This window comes from Oppia nitens, unplaced genomic scaffold, assembly GCF_028296485.1.
Source record: "Oppia nitens isolate AA-2021 unplaced genomic scaffold, nextdenovo-longstitch-racon4-pilon3 scaffold2_pilon_pilon_pilon, whole genome shotgun sequence".
Classification (NCBI taxonomy): Eukaryota; Metazoa; Arthropoda; class Arachnida; order Sarcoptiformes; family Oppiidae; genus Oppia; species Oppia nitens.
The window spans coordinates 4,726,187-4,741,437 of record NW_026533210.1 but is presented as its reverse complement, the minus strand read 5'-3'; the positions used below and the strand labels follow the sequence as shown (position 1 = coordinate 4,741,437).

The 15,251-nt window shown below is 26.9% G+C and overlaps 4 protein-coding genes across 4 annotated transcripts; all 4 read left to right on the top strand.

The window, feature by feature from the left end:
* Window positions 1–2,501: 2,501 nt before the first annotated feature.
* Window positions 2,502–3,938, top strand: LOC128955774 (ATP-binding cassette sub-family G member 1-like). The gene is made up of 3 exons (XM_054301449.1): window positions 2,502–3,116; window positions 3,176–3,502; window positions 3,924–3,938. Exons 1-3 carry the CDS (start codon window positions 2,553–2,555, stop codon window positions 3,936–3,938), a joined length of 906 nt encoding a protein of 301 aa, XP_054157424.1. The 5' UTR covers window positions 2,502–2,552.
* Window positions 3,939–4,756: 818 nt separating this feature from the next.
* LOC128955773 (ATP-binding cassette subfamily G member 4-like) lies at window positions 4,757–5,862 on the top strand. The gene is made up of 4 exons (XM_054301448.1): window positions 4,757–5,173; window positions 5,234–5,502; window positions 5,623–5,766; window positions 5,832–5,862. Exons 1-4 carry the CDS (start codon window positions 4,757–4,759, stop codon window positions 5,860–5,862), a joined length of 861 nt encoding a protein of 286 aa, XP_054157423.1.
* Window positions 5,863–11,444: 5,582 nt separating this feature from the next.
* LOC128955772 (uncharacterized) lies at window positions 11,445–12,577 on the top strand. Its single transcript, XM_054301447.1, has 2 exons — window positions 11,445–11,795; window positions 11,855–12,577. Exons 1-2 carry the CDS (start codon window positions 11,520–11,522, stop codon window positions 12,575–12,577), a joined length of 999 nt encoding a protein of 332 aa, XP_054157422.1. The 5' UTR covers window positions 11,445–11,519.
* Window positions 12,578–13,326: 749 nt separating this feature from the next.
* LOC128955770 (ATP-binding cassette sub-family G member 4-like) lies at window positions 13,327–15,251 on the top strand. The gene is made up of 4 exons (XM_054301446.1): window positions 13,327–13,853; window positions 13,914–14,445; window positions 14,981–15,125; window positions 15,197–15,251. Exons 1-4 carry the CDS (start codon window positions 13,437–13,439, stop codon window positions 15,249–15,251), a joined length of 1,149 nt encoding a protein of 382 aa, XP_054157421.1. The 5' UTR covers window positions 13,327–13,436.

The following is a 15,251-nucleotide window of genomic DNA, read 5'->3' as shown; positions in this document are numbered from 1 at the left end:
ATTCATATTGAGTAGATGTCATGTTGACTTTTATGTGACTCGCGTTGAGTCCGCAAATCTTTGGTCGGCTTGTAGTGAGACAGAGCTGTCTTTGCGACGAGAGTGAGGTTTCTTGTGTAACGAGCTTCCGTTTGAAGTCGAGATGCAAGCCGAAGTCAGCACAGGTGCCGTCACCCATGATGAATGGCTTGGGAGAGTCTTTGAGGACGTGCGCGTGCACTTTAAGTACTGTTTTGTTGATGCGAAGAGTGATTGTTAGGCGGCCGTCTGATTGAGAAATCCCATTGATTCCTGCAACGGGAATAGCGGTTCGTGGGTCAGGCGTTTTGTTGAGTACTCTGGCGAAAGCTGTGCTCATTATGTTTATGGTAGCACCAGAGTCGATAACTGCTTTAGTAGGAATATCGTTGACCCGTACCGCGATCTCAGTTAATGACGACCGCCCAAAGCGTTTCCCTGAGCGATGATGTCCTCAGACTGATTATCGTCTCCAGTAAAATATGATACGCCTTGAGGTCGCGGATTCACATTGAATCTATCTCTATATGATGCTTGATTTGGTCGATTTGTCTGGACAAATGGATTATTTGCTGACTGTTGAGTAGCCAAATTTCTGATATTTGGCCATTGTCTACGACACTCGCGATGCCAATGCCAAGCAGTGACACCAGCTTGGGAGCATTTGCGGCACGGACCGGGAGGTTGATTATCAGATTCGTTTTGACGATTCGGTTGTACGGCCATAGCATATGTTTGACGTCGAAATTCAGGTTGAGTACGGGCGTCAGCTTGAATCTGAGTACTCAATTTGAGTTCCTTCATTTTAGATTGACTACAAAGTCGAGATGATTCCAGTCTCTGAGCCAATGTTAACCATTCTATGTGAGTTTTAGGTAAGGCACACAAGAGGTAACCCTTATATGACTCGGGCATTCCCGCAGTGAGTTGTCCGACGATATTGTTGTCGTTGAGGTCTGCCTGTCGTAGAAATCGCATTTTCTCATCAAAGTAGTCTTTAACTGTCTCATTGTTGTTTAGTTTTCTTTCTTGTGCAAGAATTAAGGCGTCCTCTCTTTGAGATGCAAATCGTTGTATGAATTGTCCTCGTGTTTCAGCCCAAGTCATTGTGAGTATATTCGGGGCAATTTCGGTTGCATACCAATTCAAGGCATCGTCAGTTAGGTATGTCATAAGCTCATAGGTTCGGTCGCTTTCGGCTAAATCTCTTGTTGCGACTTCAAAGAGTCCGATCCAGAGATCGGCTCTTATAACAGTTTTGTGGCCATTAAACTTTTCAAGAGCCGGGCGTTTATTTCGACTCTGATTGAATCCGTCCGACATTGTATTTGTAGAAGTGCTTGTAGTCATTTCAGTTTGATTTCCGGTTATTTCCGGTGTTCGAATTCGGTGACCTGAGCGGAGAATAATTTTGGATTGCGGAGGTTATCCTACCGACGGTGCGCCAATTGAAGCTATTATTATTTAAGATCGGGTCTCACGATGAGGTCGATAATCAGGGTGACGCTTGGGGTTCACTGTGAGGATAGAACTCAATGTGAGGTTGGGATTTACGGTGACGGGGTGAGTTATGGTAATGTAGAAGTCAGAGTGATTCTGGGAATCACGATGACGGCTGGTTCGGGTGACGTCAATAAGAGTACCAATATTGTTAAAATGATACACAAAGAGTTAATGCACAATAATAACTAACTTTATTAATAAAACAAATAAATAGTAAAACACGTGTAAATAATAAAAATAATTGGTAATGATATCTCAGGTGTGTACTGAGTAAAAGGTAAAGTGTTAGAGAGCGATGCGGATGTATTACAGGTGCTTATATAGGGAAAGGTAAGTCAAGTGGTCAATCAGGTATGAAAGGGTTAGTACTAGGAAGGGTAGGGTTGACATCTATTGGCATCAATATAAATATTATATACAAATATACGATCTGTTGTGAAATAAAAATATTATGAAATATTTTTAAACATAAATTAAAATCTTTGTTTTTGTATTTTATAATATAAAATACATTTATTAGTACTGTAATTATCTAGATTTTAACTGAGAAAAAGTCAAATTTCATTTGATACTAAACAAGTATTTTAGTTATCAAAAAATAAATAAAACAATCATTGAATTGTAATATTCAGTTAATAATAACAATAATTTATTAAAGAAATTATAGAAATATAGATTTTGACTTTATTTACATTAAATTTGTTATTAGACTTTAAATAACAACAATTTGCTTATTAGTAATCAAATTATTGCTTAACGCATCATAATATAAAATTGACTTTTATTTGATTAATTTATTTTTTAATTTTATTTATTTTATTATAACTTATGATAAACAAGCAACCTTGGCAATAGTTCAGATTTTTAAAAAATAGTATTTAACTACTGTAGAATAGATATATTTAATCAAATTTCATTTAATAAAAATTATTAAAAGACTTTATAAAAATAAAATAAATAATTAATAATAAATCAATTTTTTGGGGTAAACAATTTAATAAGTAATAATTTATAGTAAAAATCAATCAAAAATGTTAACAAATAATCAAATATCTATCGCTTGGAAAGATCTTAATGTAAGTGTGAAGTCTTTGTTTGGCAAAAATGAAACAACAATATTGTCGGGCATTTCGGGAGAATTTTATGAAAAATCGTTGAATGTTTTGATGGGAGCGTCCGGATCGGGAAAGTCAAAACTTTTAAAATGTTTGAATGCAAGTAATAATTATATAATAAGTAGTGAATCAAAAATATATGTCAATAAAAATGTGACAAATATTAGAAAATGTTTTATATATCAAAATCAAAGTCAAAGACTAATGACTGGATTAACAGTTAGTCAAGCGTTGACTTATTCATCAAAATTGAAAAATCCGATTCAATATAATGACCAAAAAGTTGACCACAAAAAAATTGTTTCGGATATAATGCAAGAACTATTGATAAGTGATATCAAAGACAATAAGATAGACAACTGTAGCGGCGGTCAAATCAAACGCTTAAGTATTGGCTTAGAGTTGACATCAGTTTGTAAGCCATACCTATTGTTTATCGATGAACCGACAACTGGTTTGGACACACACTCAGCAATTATGGTATTATTTTAAATAAACTTTTAATTATTCATAAATTATTTATTATCCTTTAATATTAGGTAATCTCTTGTTTGAAACAATTGTCTCGCAATCATAACATGTCTATAATTATTAGTATACATCAACCAAACAATGAATTATATCAAATGTTTGACACAATCTATGTGTTAGCAAAAGGTGGACAAACATTATACTCCGGTTTTACTAATAATTTATACCAATTTATTACTGATAATCAAATTGAATGCAATAAAAATCAGTTTCCATTAGATATGTTAATGAAACTCAGTTACAATGGCAATGATATACCTAATATTAATAATAACAAACAAACAAAAATAACTAATAATATTAATAATAATCTAATTCTAATGAAATCACAATCTGTTTATCAAACAAAATCGTGGCTTAATTTATATGATATATTTATTAACATTAAACGACATATACATAGTGTTTATATATCTCAATGGATGATCACATGGACATTATATTTGTTTTATTTTCTGTTAAACATGATATTTGTTACATGTTTTTCATCTGATATGTCTACCATTGATGGCTGTATTGATTTCAGTAACTATTTGGACGCCAAGACATACGCCGATATGACATATGAAGCATATGTTTTATTTCAGACACAATCATATCTTTTTATGTCATCATTTAAATTGTGTCTTATTATTTGCTTATATACTATTTATACAGTTTATCAAAATTCAAAAATTATATCATCTGAATATAAAAATGGTAATTATATTAATGAAATTTTGAAATTTTTATGTTAAAAATTTGTACATTTGTTAGGTTGGTATTCAATAACAACATATTATTTAAGTAAACTATTTGTCGATACTTTATGGACATCAATATTTGCTATTATTTACCTTGTTTATTTTTTCTACGTTTTTAAACTTGATACTATTGACAAACATATTTATGCGACAATTATATTATTGATGTTTATATTATGTGCTCAAAAATTTTCGTCAATTATTGCAACAATATTAACAAAAAAAACTACATTAATATTTTATATAACTATAGTTTTTATAATGCTTTTTTATCTTAATAGTAATATGATGTTTCGTATTGACAAACAATCAGATTTAATACAATTTATTAATAATTTGAATTTTGTTTATCCATTTTATAATTCATTTGTTGTTATAATCTATGGTCTCGATAGATGTGACACAAAATCATTGCCGTTAACTGATTTACATTTAACCGATAATATGCTTTACAATAGTTTATATTATTTTCTCTATTGTTATCTAACACTATGTTGTTTGGATTATTTAGTTATATATATTAAATTTAATAACTTAATACATTGTTTATCTATTAGTTTAAAATATTTCAAAAATAAAAGCAAACAAATTATAATAATCAATAATAAGAATAGTCTGAATCATGTCGATGAAGAAAATAATAATAATAAAAATCAAAATAATATTATGTGTCAAATTGTAATGGACAATATAAATCATATGCAATTGTCATCAGTAAATAATGACCTGGATATATTTATATTATTTAGAGATCTTTCATATAAAATTAGTACAAATTTAATTAATAAAAAAATTATATTAACTAAACTGAACGGATATTTTAAAACAAATACCATATCAGCTGTGATGGGACCGTCCGGTTCGGGAAAGACTACTCTATTAAAATGTTTGAGTAAACAAAATAAAAAGACTTTAAATAATGAAAGTAAAATATATATGAAAAGTGGAAAATATAAAACATGTTTTATAGTACAAGATATTAGTGAACACATCCTATCGTCACTGACTGTCAGACAAACACTATTATATGCATCAAAACTGAAGAACTCATTAATAAAGGAAACATTGGATCATAACTTAATAGTCGATTCATTGATGACTGAACTGGGAATCGATGACATCAGACATAACAGTGTCGACACTTGTAGTGGAGGACAACAGAAACGTATTGTTATTGCTTGTGAACTGACATCTCATATAAAACCAGATCTCATGTTGATTGACGAACCGACCTCTGGATTAGATAGTAGTGCTGCACAAGTGGTTAGTAATATTGATATAACAAAAATCAATTAATTAAATTATTATATATATTTTGTTTAGATTATATCACATATGAAACAATTATGTCATAAACATCAGATAACTATCATTACATCCATTCATCAGCCAAACTACGAGTTGTTTAATATGTTTGACAACATATATGTATTAGGAAAATGTGGACACGACTTATATTTGGGTCAACCACAACATCTTAAACAATATTTGACAGATTTGAATATATCATACGATGACAATCAGTTACCACATGAAGTGCTACTCAAAATTGCATCCGATGTCAATCATAATGATTTTAAAACACTTCAATTGTGTTACGAAAACAACAACAAAATATTAGAGAAAAATTGTAATCAAATGAAATTATTAATTAATATGAGAAAACAATTTCGTATAATTGATATCTACTATCTATTGGTGCGATCACTCAGTTATTTTGTCCGTCATTTATATTCTGTGTTAATTCTCGAGATATTTGCATACATACTGTTTTCAGTGATAATTAAACTTAACTTTAAACAAGAGATTACAGAACCCGATGGTTGTCGGGATCCCAGTGCTCCCATTGACAGTTGGTTTATTGTATTAACTGAATTGGATAATCAATATTTGATTAAACAAAATTTTTTGTATAATATAGTAATATATACTTTAATAATAGTAGCCGATAGTGTATTATCATTACAATTACTTCACAACGAGTTTAAGCTATCGTGTCGTGAGATATCTAATGGTATTTATTTAAAATTAATATAACTATTTTAAAAAAATAATTGACTTTACATTAATTTACTAATTAATAATAATCTTTTATAAATTAGGTTGGTATAGCTCGAGTGCATTTATTTTGGCTAAAACCGTAACCTATGCCATAATACCTACTCTAATACTTATACCTTATTGTTATATAATAAATTTATACGATATTCAAATGTATTTTATATACTATACAATACTGTTTATATCAATACTATGTTCTCAAAGTTTAGCACAAATTTCTTGTATTATCTTTAAAAACAATTATCAGTTGGCATTAATAATGCTATTGTTTTCTGTTATTAATTGTGGAATATTAAGCAATAATTTTATAGCTATTCGTGAATTGCATTTTACACTTCAATGGATCAGTGAATTGTCATTTACAAGAATGGGATTTGAATGCACATTGATATCAATTTATGGTAACTGTGCCGATGGACAGGTGTCATCCATATTGGAAATGTATGCAATCGATGGCACTATGTTTTGGTATAAATTCATACAATTAGTAATGATTTGTGTTGTTCTAAAAATCGTATCAATTGTTTTAACAGTCTTTAAAACAAAACATTAATCAATTTTAAACATATTTTAAGTTTGTTAATGTTATTAATATTTAAAATTTTTATTAGATTAATGTTATAAAATATAATATATTGTCATTTATTATATAATTTATCCATATACTGTATATAAACATTTTATACACATCATAGTAGTCTAAAGATTAATTAAAATTTAAATGATTTAATTTAAAAGTGACACTAATTGTATATTTGTATACATTTTAGTACAATATTTATTATCAAATCATTTTTTACTTATATTTAGAATTTTTAATAGATTTTATTAAAGTTTATACGAAATAAAAATACTTATATTTAAACAAAATGTTTTGATATCTCTAAATGTACTGTAAATTTACATAATTAATTAATTAATATTAAATATTGTTGTGTATTAAAGTAAAATTAATATATTTTTGGAAATAATTATAAAATGAAAATCGAGAATCAAAAATAAAGTATTTTAAATCTCATTTCGGGGATTATAACCCATACCTTCTTTAGTACCCACCATAACATCCCTATCTGTTTGCAAAAAAAAGATTACAATTGTTTAATTGATTATTTAAATTATCTCTCTATATATTTGCAAAAGTTTAGATTTTAAGCTGAAAAAAATCTGATTCAAATGTACAGTATATGTCATATATATCTGTAATGATATTAAGATATCAAATATTTATATAATGGATAGTATTTATTAAAATATATTAAAATAAGTGAACAGTTTTTAATTGTTGTTCAATTGGATTATTCTGGAAATCAGTTTAGATATAAAAGTTGAGAAATAATAAAATCAATTTAATTTGTTTTTAATTTATAAAATAAACCAGTTGAGAATGCTAATATAGCATTAGCAAAACAAATTTTTAAAAATTAAATAAAATTATATTCTAGTTAACCATAAATCGGTTGGGCAAACCTTCCGAACCCACCCCAGCCCACCCCCAGTGGGTTAGTAGGGAGAGGTTTGAACTGCTTTTTAGGGGAACTCAGATGTTTGGCCGATCGGTATCTCAACCGTCGGCATCTAAACACTCGGCAATAAGGAAACATAATACAGTAATCAAACAACAAAACTATTTATTATCACTTAATTCAAACATAACAATACCATCGGATCGGTTGTACTAAAGACCGACCTTAACTTAACATAACTAAGCGATTAATATGATTGTCACTAATAAAACAATAGTTAATATACCAAATAAGTAATATACGGTACGGCCACCAAATGTGACATCCGTTTAATGTTAGAACTTAGACTAAGACTAACTATATATACAAAAAAAAGTATTCAAAAGTATTGGGAAAATTACTTATAAAACATTAATCATAAAATTATAGTCAAAACAATGTTTGTACAAAATGTATGACAGATTTGAATATAACATGTGATGACAATCAATCATTTATTGATAAATTCTTTAATCATTTACTTCATATAAATTTCTTAAACATTAAATGTTTAATAATAAATAAAAATTATAAAATTATACATTATTTCTATATAAAAGAGATTAATTATATTATATATTCTGTAATTGTCAATAATTATTTTATTTTAAGTATATATATATCTAAAAAAGTATATAATTGAATTTAATAAATATAGTAAAATATAGTTATAATATTTATTTAAGACAACTATTTTATAGAGTATTTATCAAATAAAAATTATTAAAAAATAAGAAAATGAAACATGTAAAATATTATTATTGCAAAAATCAATAAATATAACAATAGTTTGTATAATAATAGAGTTACTTTATATCAATATAATAAATTAATTTTTTTATTACAAAACTTTTTTTCATATTTATATATATGATAATTTAATATATAGTACATGTAATACACAATTAAATTCAAACAATGCACCTAAAAATAAATTTAATTAGCAAATATAGTATTAATTATTATAAAATAATCATGTCAAAATAATATTGAATTGTAATTATGAATCAAATGTTAAAATATTGTAACAAAAATAATTAATAAATTGTTTTTATTATAATTAATAATATTGATGTTTTAGTTATAAAAATCAATAATTTATTGTTATACTAATAAAATGTTTTAAATAAAACAATTGTTTGTAAAAAATACTATAATTTGAAATATGGATACTTATTGTGCTAAACAAAAACTATTTGATAAACTTTTATCACATAATTATAACAATAATACTATTATTGTTGGTATTTATCCAAATGAAGTAAGTCAACTTTTAATAATTAATTATTATAATGATTAAAAATTAATAATTAAAATTATTTAAATTATGTTGAATAATTTTTCTCAATAAAATTGTTTGTTAATGTTTTTATGTAATAATTGTCAATAATTTAATACTTAAGGTAATAAAGAAATGGTCAAATGCTGTACTATTTTGCAATAAAGTTATACATTTGTTGGATATATTGGAAAATACACTTAAATTAAAGTTAGTAATAGATTATTCCGGTATATATATAATAATAATATTAATGTATTTATTTATAATTAAAAAAAAAAGTTTTTAAAAAATAAAATTTCATATACTAATTAAACTGTAGTATAATAATCAACATAGCTGATAGTAATAGTGGTGGCAGTATTAAAAACGGTACATGGACAGGAGCTATCAAACCTATGGTTAACAATGTAATAAATTATCAATATATCTATTAAATTTTCTAATAAATAATCTAGATAAACAAATTTTAATAATGTTTTTTAATAATGATTTATTTATATTTGAAGCAAGCAGATTTCTATTTAGTTGTTTTCATGTATGACATCAATAGAGGAAATGTCGTTAATTTTCCATTTCTCTTATCAAATGAGGGCTCAATAGCAATGCTAAGTCATCCGTCTATACATAATAAGCAAAATATTGTATCACTGTTTCAATATTTTGATCATTGGATTTGGATATGTATTATCCTGTCATACATTACTGTCTATACTATTAATTGTTTATCAATTCCTAATTTGTTAAAAAGATTACATTTATTAATTGATTATTTGAAAATTTTAGTTGGAAAAGGTATTTGTACTTAATTTACAATTTACATGTTATGTATATTGTATTGCAAATATAATTTTTTGAATTTTATTTAATAAAAGTATATAATTAAACTTATTTAATGCTTTAATTGGCATTTATATAATACTGTATATAGATATAAAAATGATTAATAAAAATTATCTACTAATTTTATGGATAATTATGTGCACTATATTGGTATATGCACTGCAAAACAGTATACTAGCAATTTTGGCTACAAAACAATATCATATTATTGAATCAATTGATGAGCTCAGATACGAGCACAACATAAAGGTGCTGACAGTTCAAAACTCACAGTCACATATCAAACTTAAACATGTAATTATCATATTTAGATTTTTTAGATTTCATATTAATAAGTTATAGTTGTGTACAAACACACACACACACACACACACACACACACACACACACACACACACACACACACACACACACACACACACACACACACACACACACACACACACACACACACACACACACACACACACACACACACACACACACACACACACACACACACACACACACACACACACACACACACACACACACACACACACACACACACACACACACACACACACACACACACACACACACACACACACACACACACACACACACACACACACACACACACACACACACACACACACACACACACACACACACACACACACACACACACACACACACACACACACACACACACACACACACACACACACACACACACACATGTAACACATTGTCATTAAAACATTGTTTTTTTTTTGGTATCAGGAATATAGATTTCCATCAACTAGACTTATTTATTTAGATTACATTGATAAATATAAACCATCGACAATATTAAAATTAATAAATAATAATCAAGTATTTGTTAGCACCAAACCAGAGTTAGACCTAATCTATGACCACTATATGCAATACGGTATCATTGAAACGGGTGACTATCAAGAGTCCTATTACTCCAGCTATATATTTGGCAAACGTTTCAATAGTAAACTCAAGAAAATGCTGATTCAAATGTAAGTCATATTTATATTGTGATTATAAAAATATCAGCAAATATTTTTATAAATGGATAGTATTTGTTAAAATATTTGTTTGTTTTTTTTTGTTTAATATAGGATCAAAAATGTTTATCAATACGGCATTTATCTATATATTAATAAACATGAAGTCAAATTTTATTTGATATTAAATAAGTTTAACAGTTTAAATAGTTATCAAAATAAAACAACCATTGAATTATCATCAGTCAATAGTAGCAATGATGAGCACCGGGTGCTAAATATTATGGATTTTGCATTTATTTACATAGTATATGTTATTGGACTTTCAATAGCAACTGTTTGTTTATTAGTTGAAAAAATTATTGCTAAACAAAATAAATGATAAAATAACTTTTTCATTTGATTTGATTAATTATATTTTTAGTTTACTTTAATTTTATTTTGTGGTAAATTATGAGAATTAAATAACCTTGGAAGTAGTTCAGGGCCTTAATTAAAAGCAATACAACAGTATAATTTCAGTTAAACAAATTTAATATTATAAACAATTATGAATAATAAAACGACAAATTAATAAAAATTATTTACTAAATAATTTTTTATACAATAGTTTTTTAAGTAAATATCAATTAAAAATGTTAACAAATAATCAAATATCTATCGCTTGGAAAGATCTTAATGTAAGTGTGAAGTCTTTGTTTGGCAAAAATGAAACAACAATATTGTCGGGCATTTCGGGACAATTTTATGAAAAATCGTTGAATGTTTTGATGGGAGCGTCCGGATCGGGAAAGTCTACACTTTTGAAATGTTTGAATGCAAGCAATAATTATATAATAAGTGGTGAATCAAAAATATATGTCAATAAAAATGTGACAAATATTAGAAAATGTTTTATATATCAAAATCAAAGTCAAAGACTAATGACTGGATTAACAGTTAGTCAAGCGTTGACTTATTCATCAAAATTGAAAAATCCGATTCAATATAATGACCAAAAAGTTGACCACAAAAAAATTGTTTCGGATATAATGCAAGAACTATTGATAAGTGATATCAAAGACAATAAGATAGACAACTGTAGCGGCGGTCAAATCAAACGCTTAAGTATTGGCTTAGAGTTGACATCAGTTTGTAAGCCATACCTATTGTTTATCGATGAACCGACAACTGGTTTGGACACACACTCAGCAATTATGGTATTATTTTAAATAAACTTTTAATTATTCATAAATTATTTATTATCCTTTAATATTAGGTAATCTCTTGTTTGAAACAATTGTCTCGCAATCATAACATGTCTATAATTATTAGTATACATCAGCCAAACAATGAATTATATCAAATGTTTGACACAATCTATGTGTTAGCAAAAGGTGGACAAACACTATATTCAGGGTTTCCACAAAATTTAGACCAATTTATTGCTGATAATCACATCAAATGCAATGAAAATCAATTAGCAATAGATATGTTAATGAAACACAGTTACAATAGCACTAATATATCTAATGTCAATAATCATCTGAAAACTAACATAATTAAGAATATTGATAGTAATCTAATTTTAATGAAATCACAATCTGTTTATCAAACAAAATCGTGGTTTAACTTATATGATATATTTATTAACATTAAACGAAATATACATAGTGTTTATATATCTCAATGGATGATCACATGGACATTATATTTGTTTTATTTTGTGTTAAACATAATATTTGTTACATGTTTTTCATCTGATATGTCTACCATCGATGGCTGTATTGATTTCAGTAACTATTTGGACGCCAAGACATACACGGATATGACATATGAAGCATATGTTTTATTTCAGACACAATCATATCTTTTTATTTCATCATTAAAATTGTGTCTTATTGTTTGCTTATTTACTATTTATACCATTTGTCATAATTCAAAAATTATATCATCTGAATATAAAAATGGTAATTATATCATGAAAATGTTGATATTTTAAGTTTTACTTATTTTATACTTATATATTATATTTGTTAGGTTGGTATTCAATAACAACATATTATTTAAGTAAATTATTTGGCGATATATTATCAACATCAATATTTGCCATAATTTACCTAGTTTATTTTTTCTACGTTTTCAAACTTGATACTATTGACAAACATATTTATGCGACAATTATTTTATTATTGTTTTCATTGTGCGTCCAAAAACTAGCATCAATTATGGCTACAATATTCACCGATAAAATTATATTTTTATTTTATATGACAGCAATGTATATATTAGTGTCATATTTCTACAGTAATATAATGTTTCGTATTGACAAACAATCAGATTTAATACAATTTATTAATAATTTGAATTTTGTTTATCCATTTTATAATTCATTTGTTGTTATAATCTATGGTCTCGATAGATGTGACACAAAATCATTGCCGTTAACTGATTTACATTTAACCGATAATGTACTTTACAATAGTTTATATTATTTTATTTATTGTTATTTAACATTATGTTGTTTGGAGTATTTAATAATATATATGAAATTTAAAAAGTTTATTTATAGTTTGTTTAATTGTTTTAAATGTGCTTTCAATAAACATCAACAAAAACAAATTAATATAAAAAATAATATGAATGGATATAATGATGATAATTATAATAAAAATAATAATATGTGTCAAATAGTAATGGATAACATTAATGATTTGAAATTGTCAAATATAAAAAATGACCAGGATGTATTTATATTATTTAGATCTCTTTCATATACTATTAGAATAAATTTAATTAAGAAAACAATTATTTTAAATGAATTGAACGGCTATTTTAAAACTAATACCATATCAGCTGTGATGGGACCGTCCGGTTCGGGAAAGACTACTCTTTTAAAGTGTTTGAGTGCACAAAATGATTACTCTTTAGATACTGAAAGTAAAATATATATTAAAAATAGTAAACATAAGTCATGTTTTATAGTACAAGATATTAGTGAACACATCCTATCGTCACTGACTGTCAGACAAACACTATTATATGCATCAAAACTGAAGAACTCATTAATAAAGGAAACATTAGATCATAACTTAATAGTCGATTCATTGATGACTGAACTGGGAATCGATGACATCAGACATAACAGTGTCGACACTTGTAGTGGAGGACAACAGAAACGTATTGTTATTGCTTGTGAACTGACATCTCATATAAAACCTGATCTCATGTTGATTGACGAACCGACCTCTGGATTAGATAGTAGTGCTGCACAAGTGGTTAGTAATATTGATATAACAAAAATCAATTAATTAAATTAATATATAAATTTTGTTTAGATTATATCACATATGAAACAGTTATGTCGTAAACATCAGATAACTATAATTACATCCATTCATCAGCCAAACTACGAGTTGTTTAATATGTTTGACAACATATATGTATTAGGAAAAGATGGACACGACTTATATTTAGGTCAACCACAACATCTTAAACAATATTTGACAGATTTGAATATATCATGTGATGACAATCAGGTGTCACATGAAGTGCTACTCAAGATTGCATCCGATGTTAATCACAACAATTTCAGAGAACTTCAATTGTATTACAAAAACAACAATAGTTTGCCATTAGATGATAATCTTAAGCAAATGAAGTCAATAATAAATATGAGAAAACAATTTCATACAATAGATATCTTCTATCTATTGATGCGATCTTTAAGTTATTTATTCCGTCATTTATATTCTGTGTTAATCCTCGAAATTATTCTATACATACTGTTCTCAGTTATATTAAAATTCAATTTTAAACAAGAGATTACTGAACCCAATGGATGTCGGGATCCCAATGCTCTCATTGACAGTTGGTTTACTGTATTAACTGAATTGGATAATCAATATTTGATAAAACAAAATTTTTTGTATAATACAGTACTATCTGCTATAATAGCAATACCTGATAGTATATTATCGTTACAGTTATTTCACAGTGAGTTTAGATTATCATGTCGTGAGATATCTAATGGTATGTATTTCAAGATATCTAATATATTAACATATTTTAAAAAAATAAATAAAACAGACTATACATTAAATTACTAATATGTTTTTTATAAATTAATACATATTTAATTTATAATTAGGTTGGTACAGCTCTAGTACATTTATTTTGGCCAAAACACTAACTTACGCCATAATACCTGTGCTAATAATAATACCTTATATTTATATAACCAATTTATATGATATTCAAATGTATTTTATATACTATACAATACTGTTTATATCGATGCTATGTTGTCAGAGTTTGGCACAAATATCTTGTATTATCTTTAAAAACAATTATCAGTTGGCAATAATAATGCTATTGTTTTTTATTACTGTTTGTGAAATATTAGGCAATAATTTTATAGCATTTCGTGAATTGCATTACATATTACAGTTGGCCAGTGAGCTGTCATTCATAAGGATAACATTTGAATGCATATTAATATCCATCTATGGTAACTGTGCGGATGGACAGGTGTCATCCATATTGGAAATGTATGCAATCGATGGCACTATGTTTTGGTATAAATTACTACAATTGATAGTAATTTGTGTGGTTTTAAAAGTTGTGACAATTGTTTTGACAGTCTTCAAGACAAAACATCAATCAATTTTGAATAG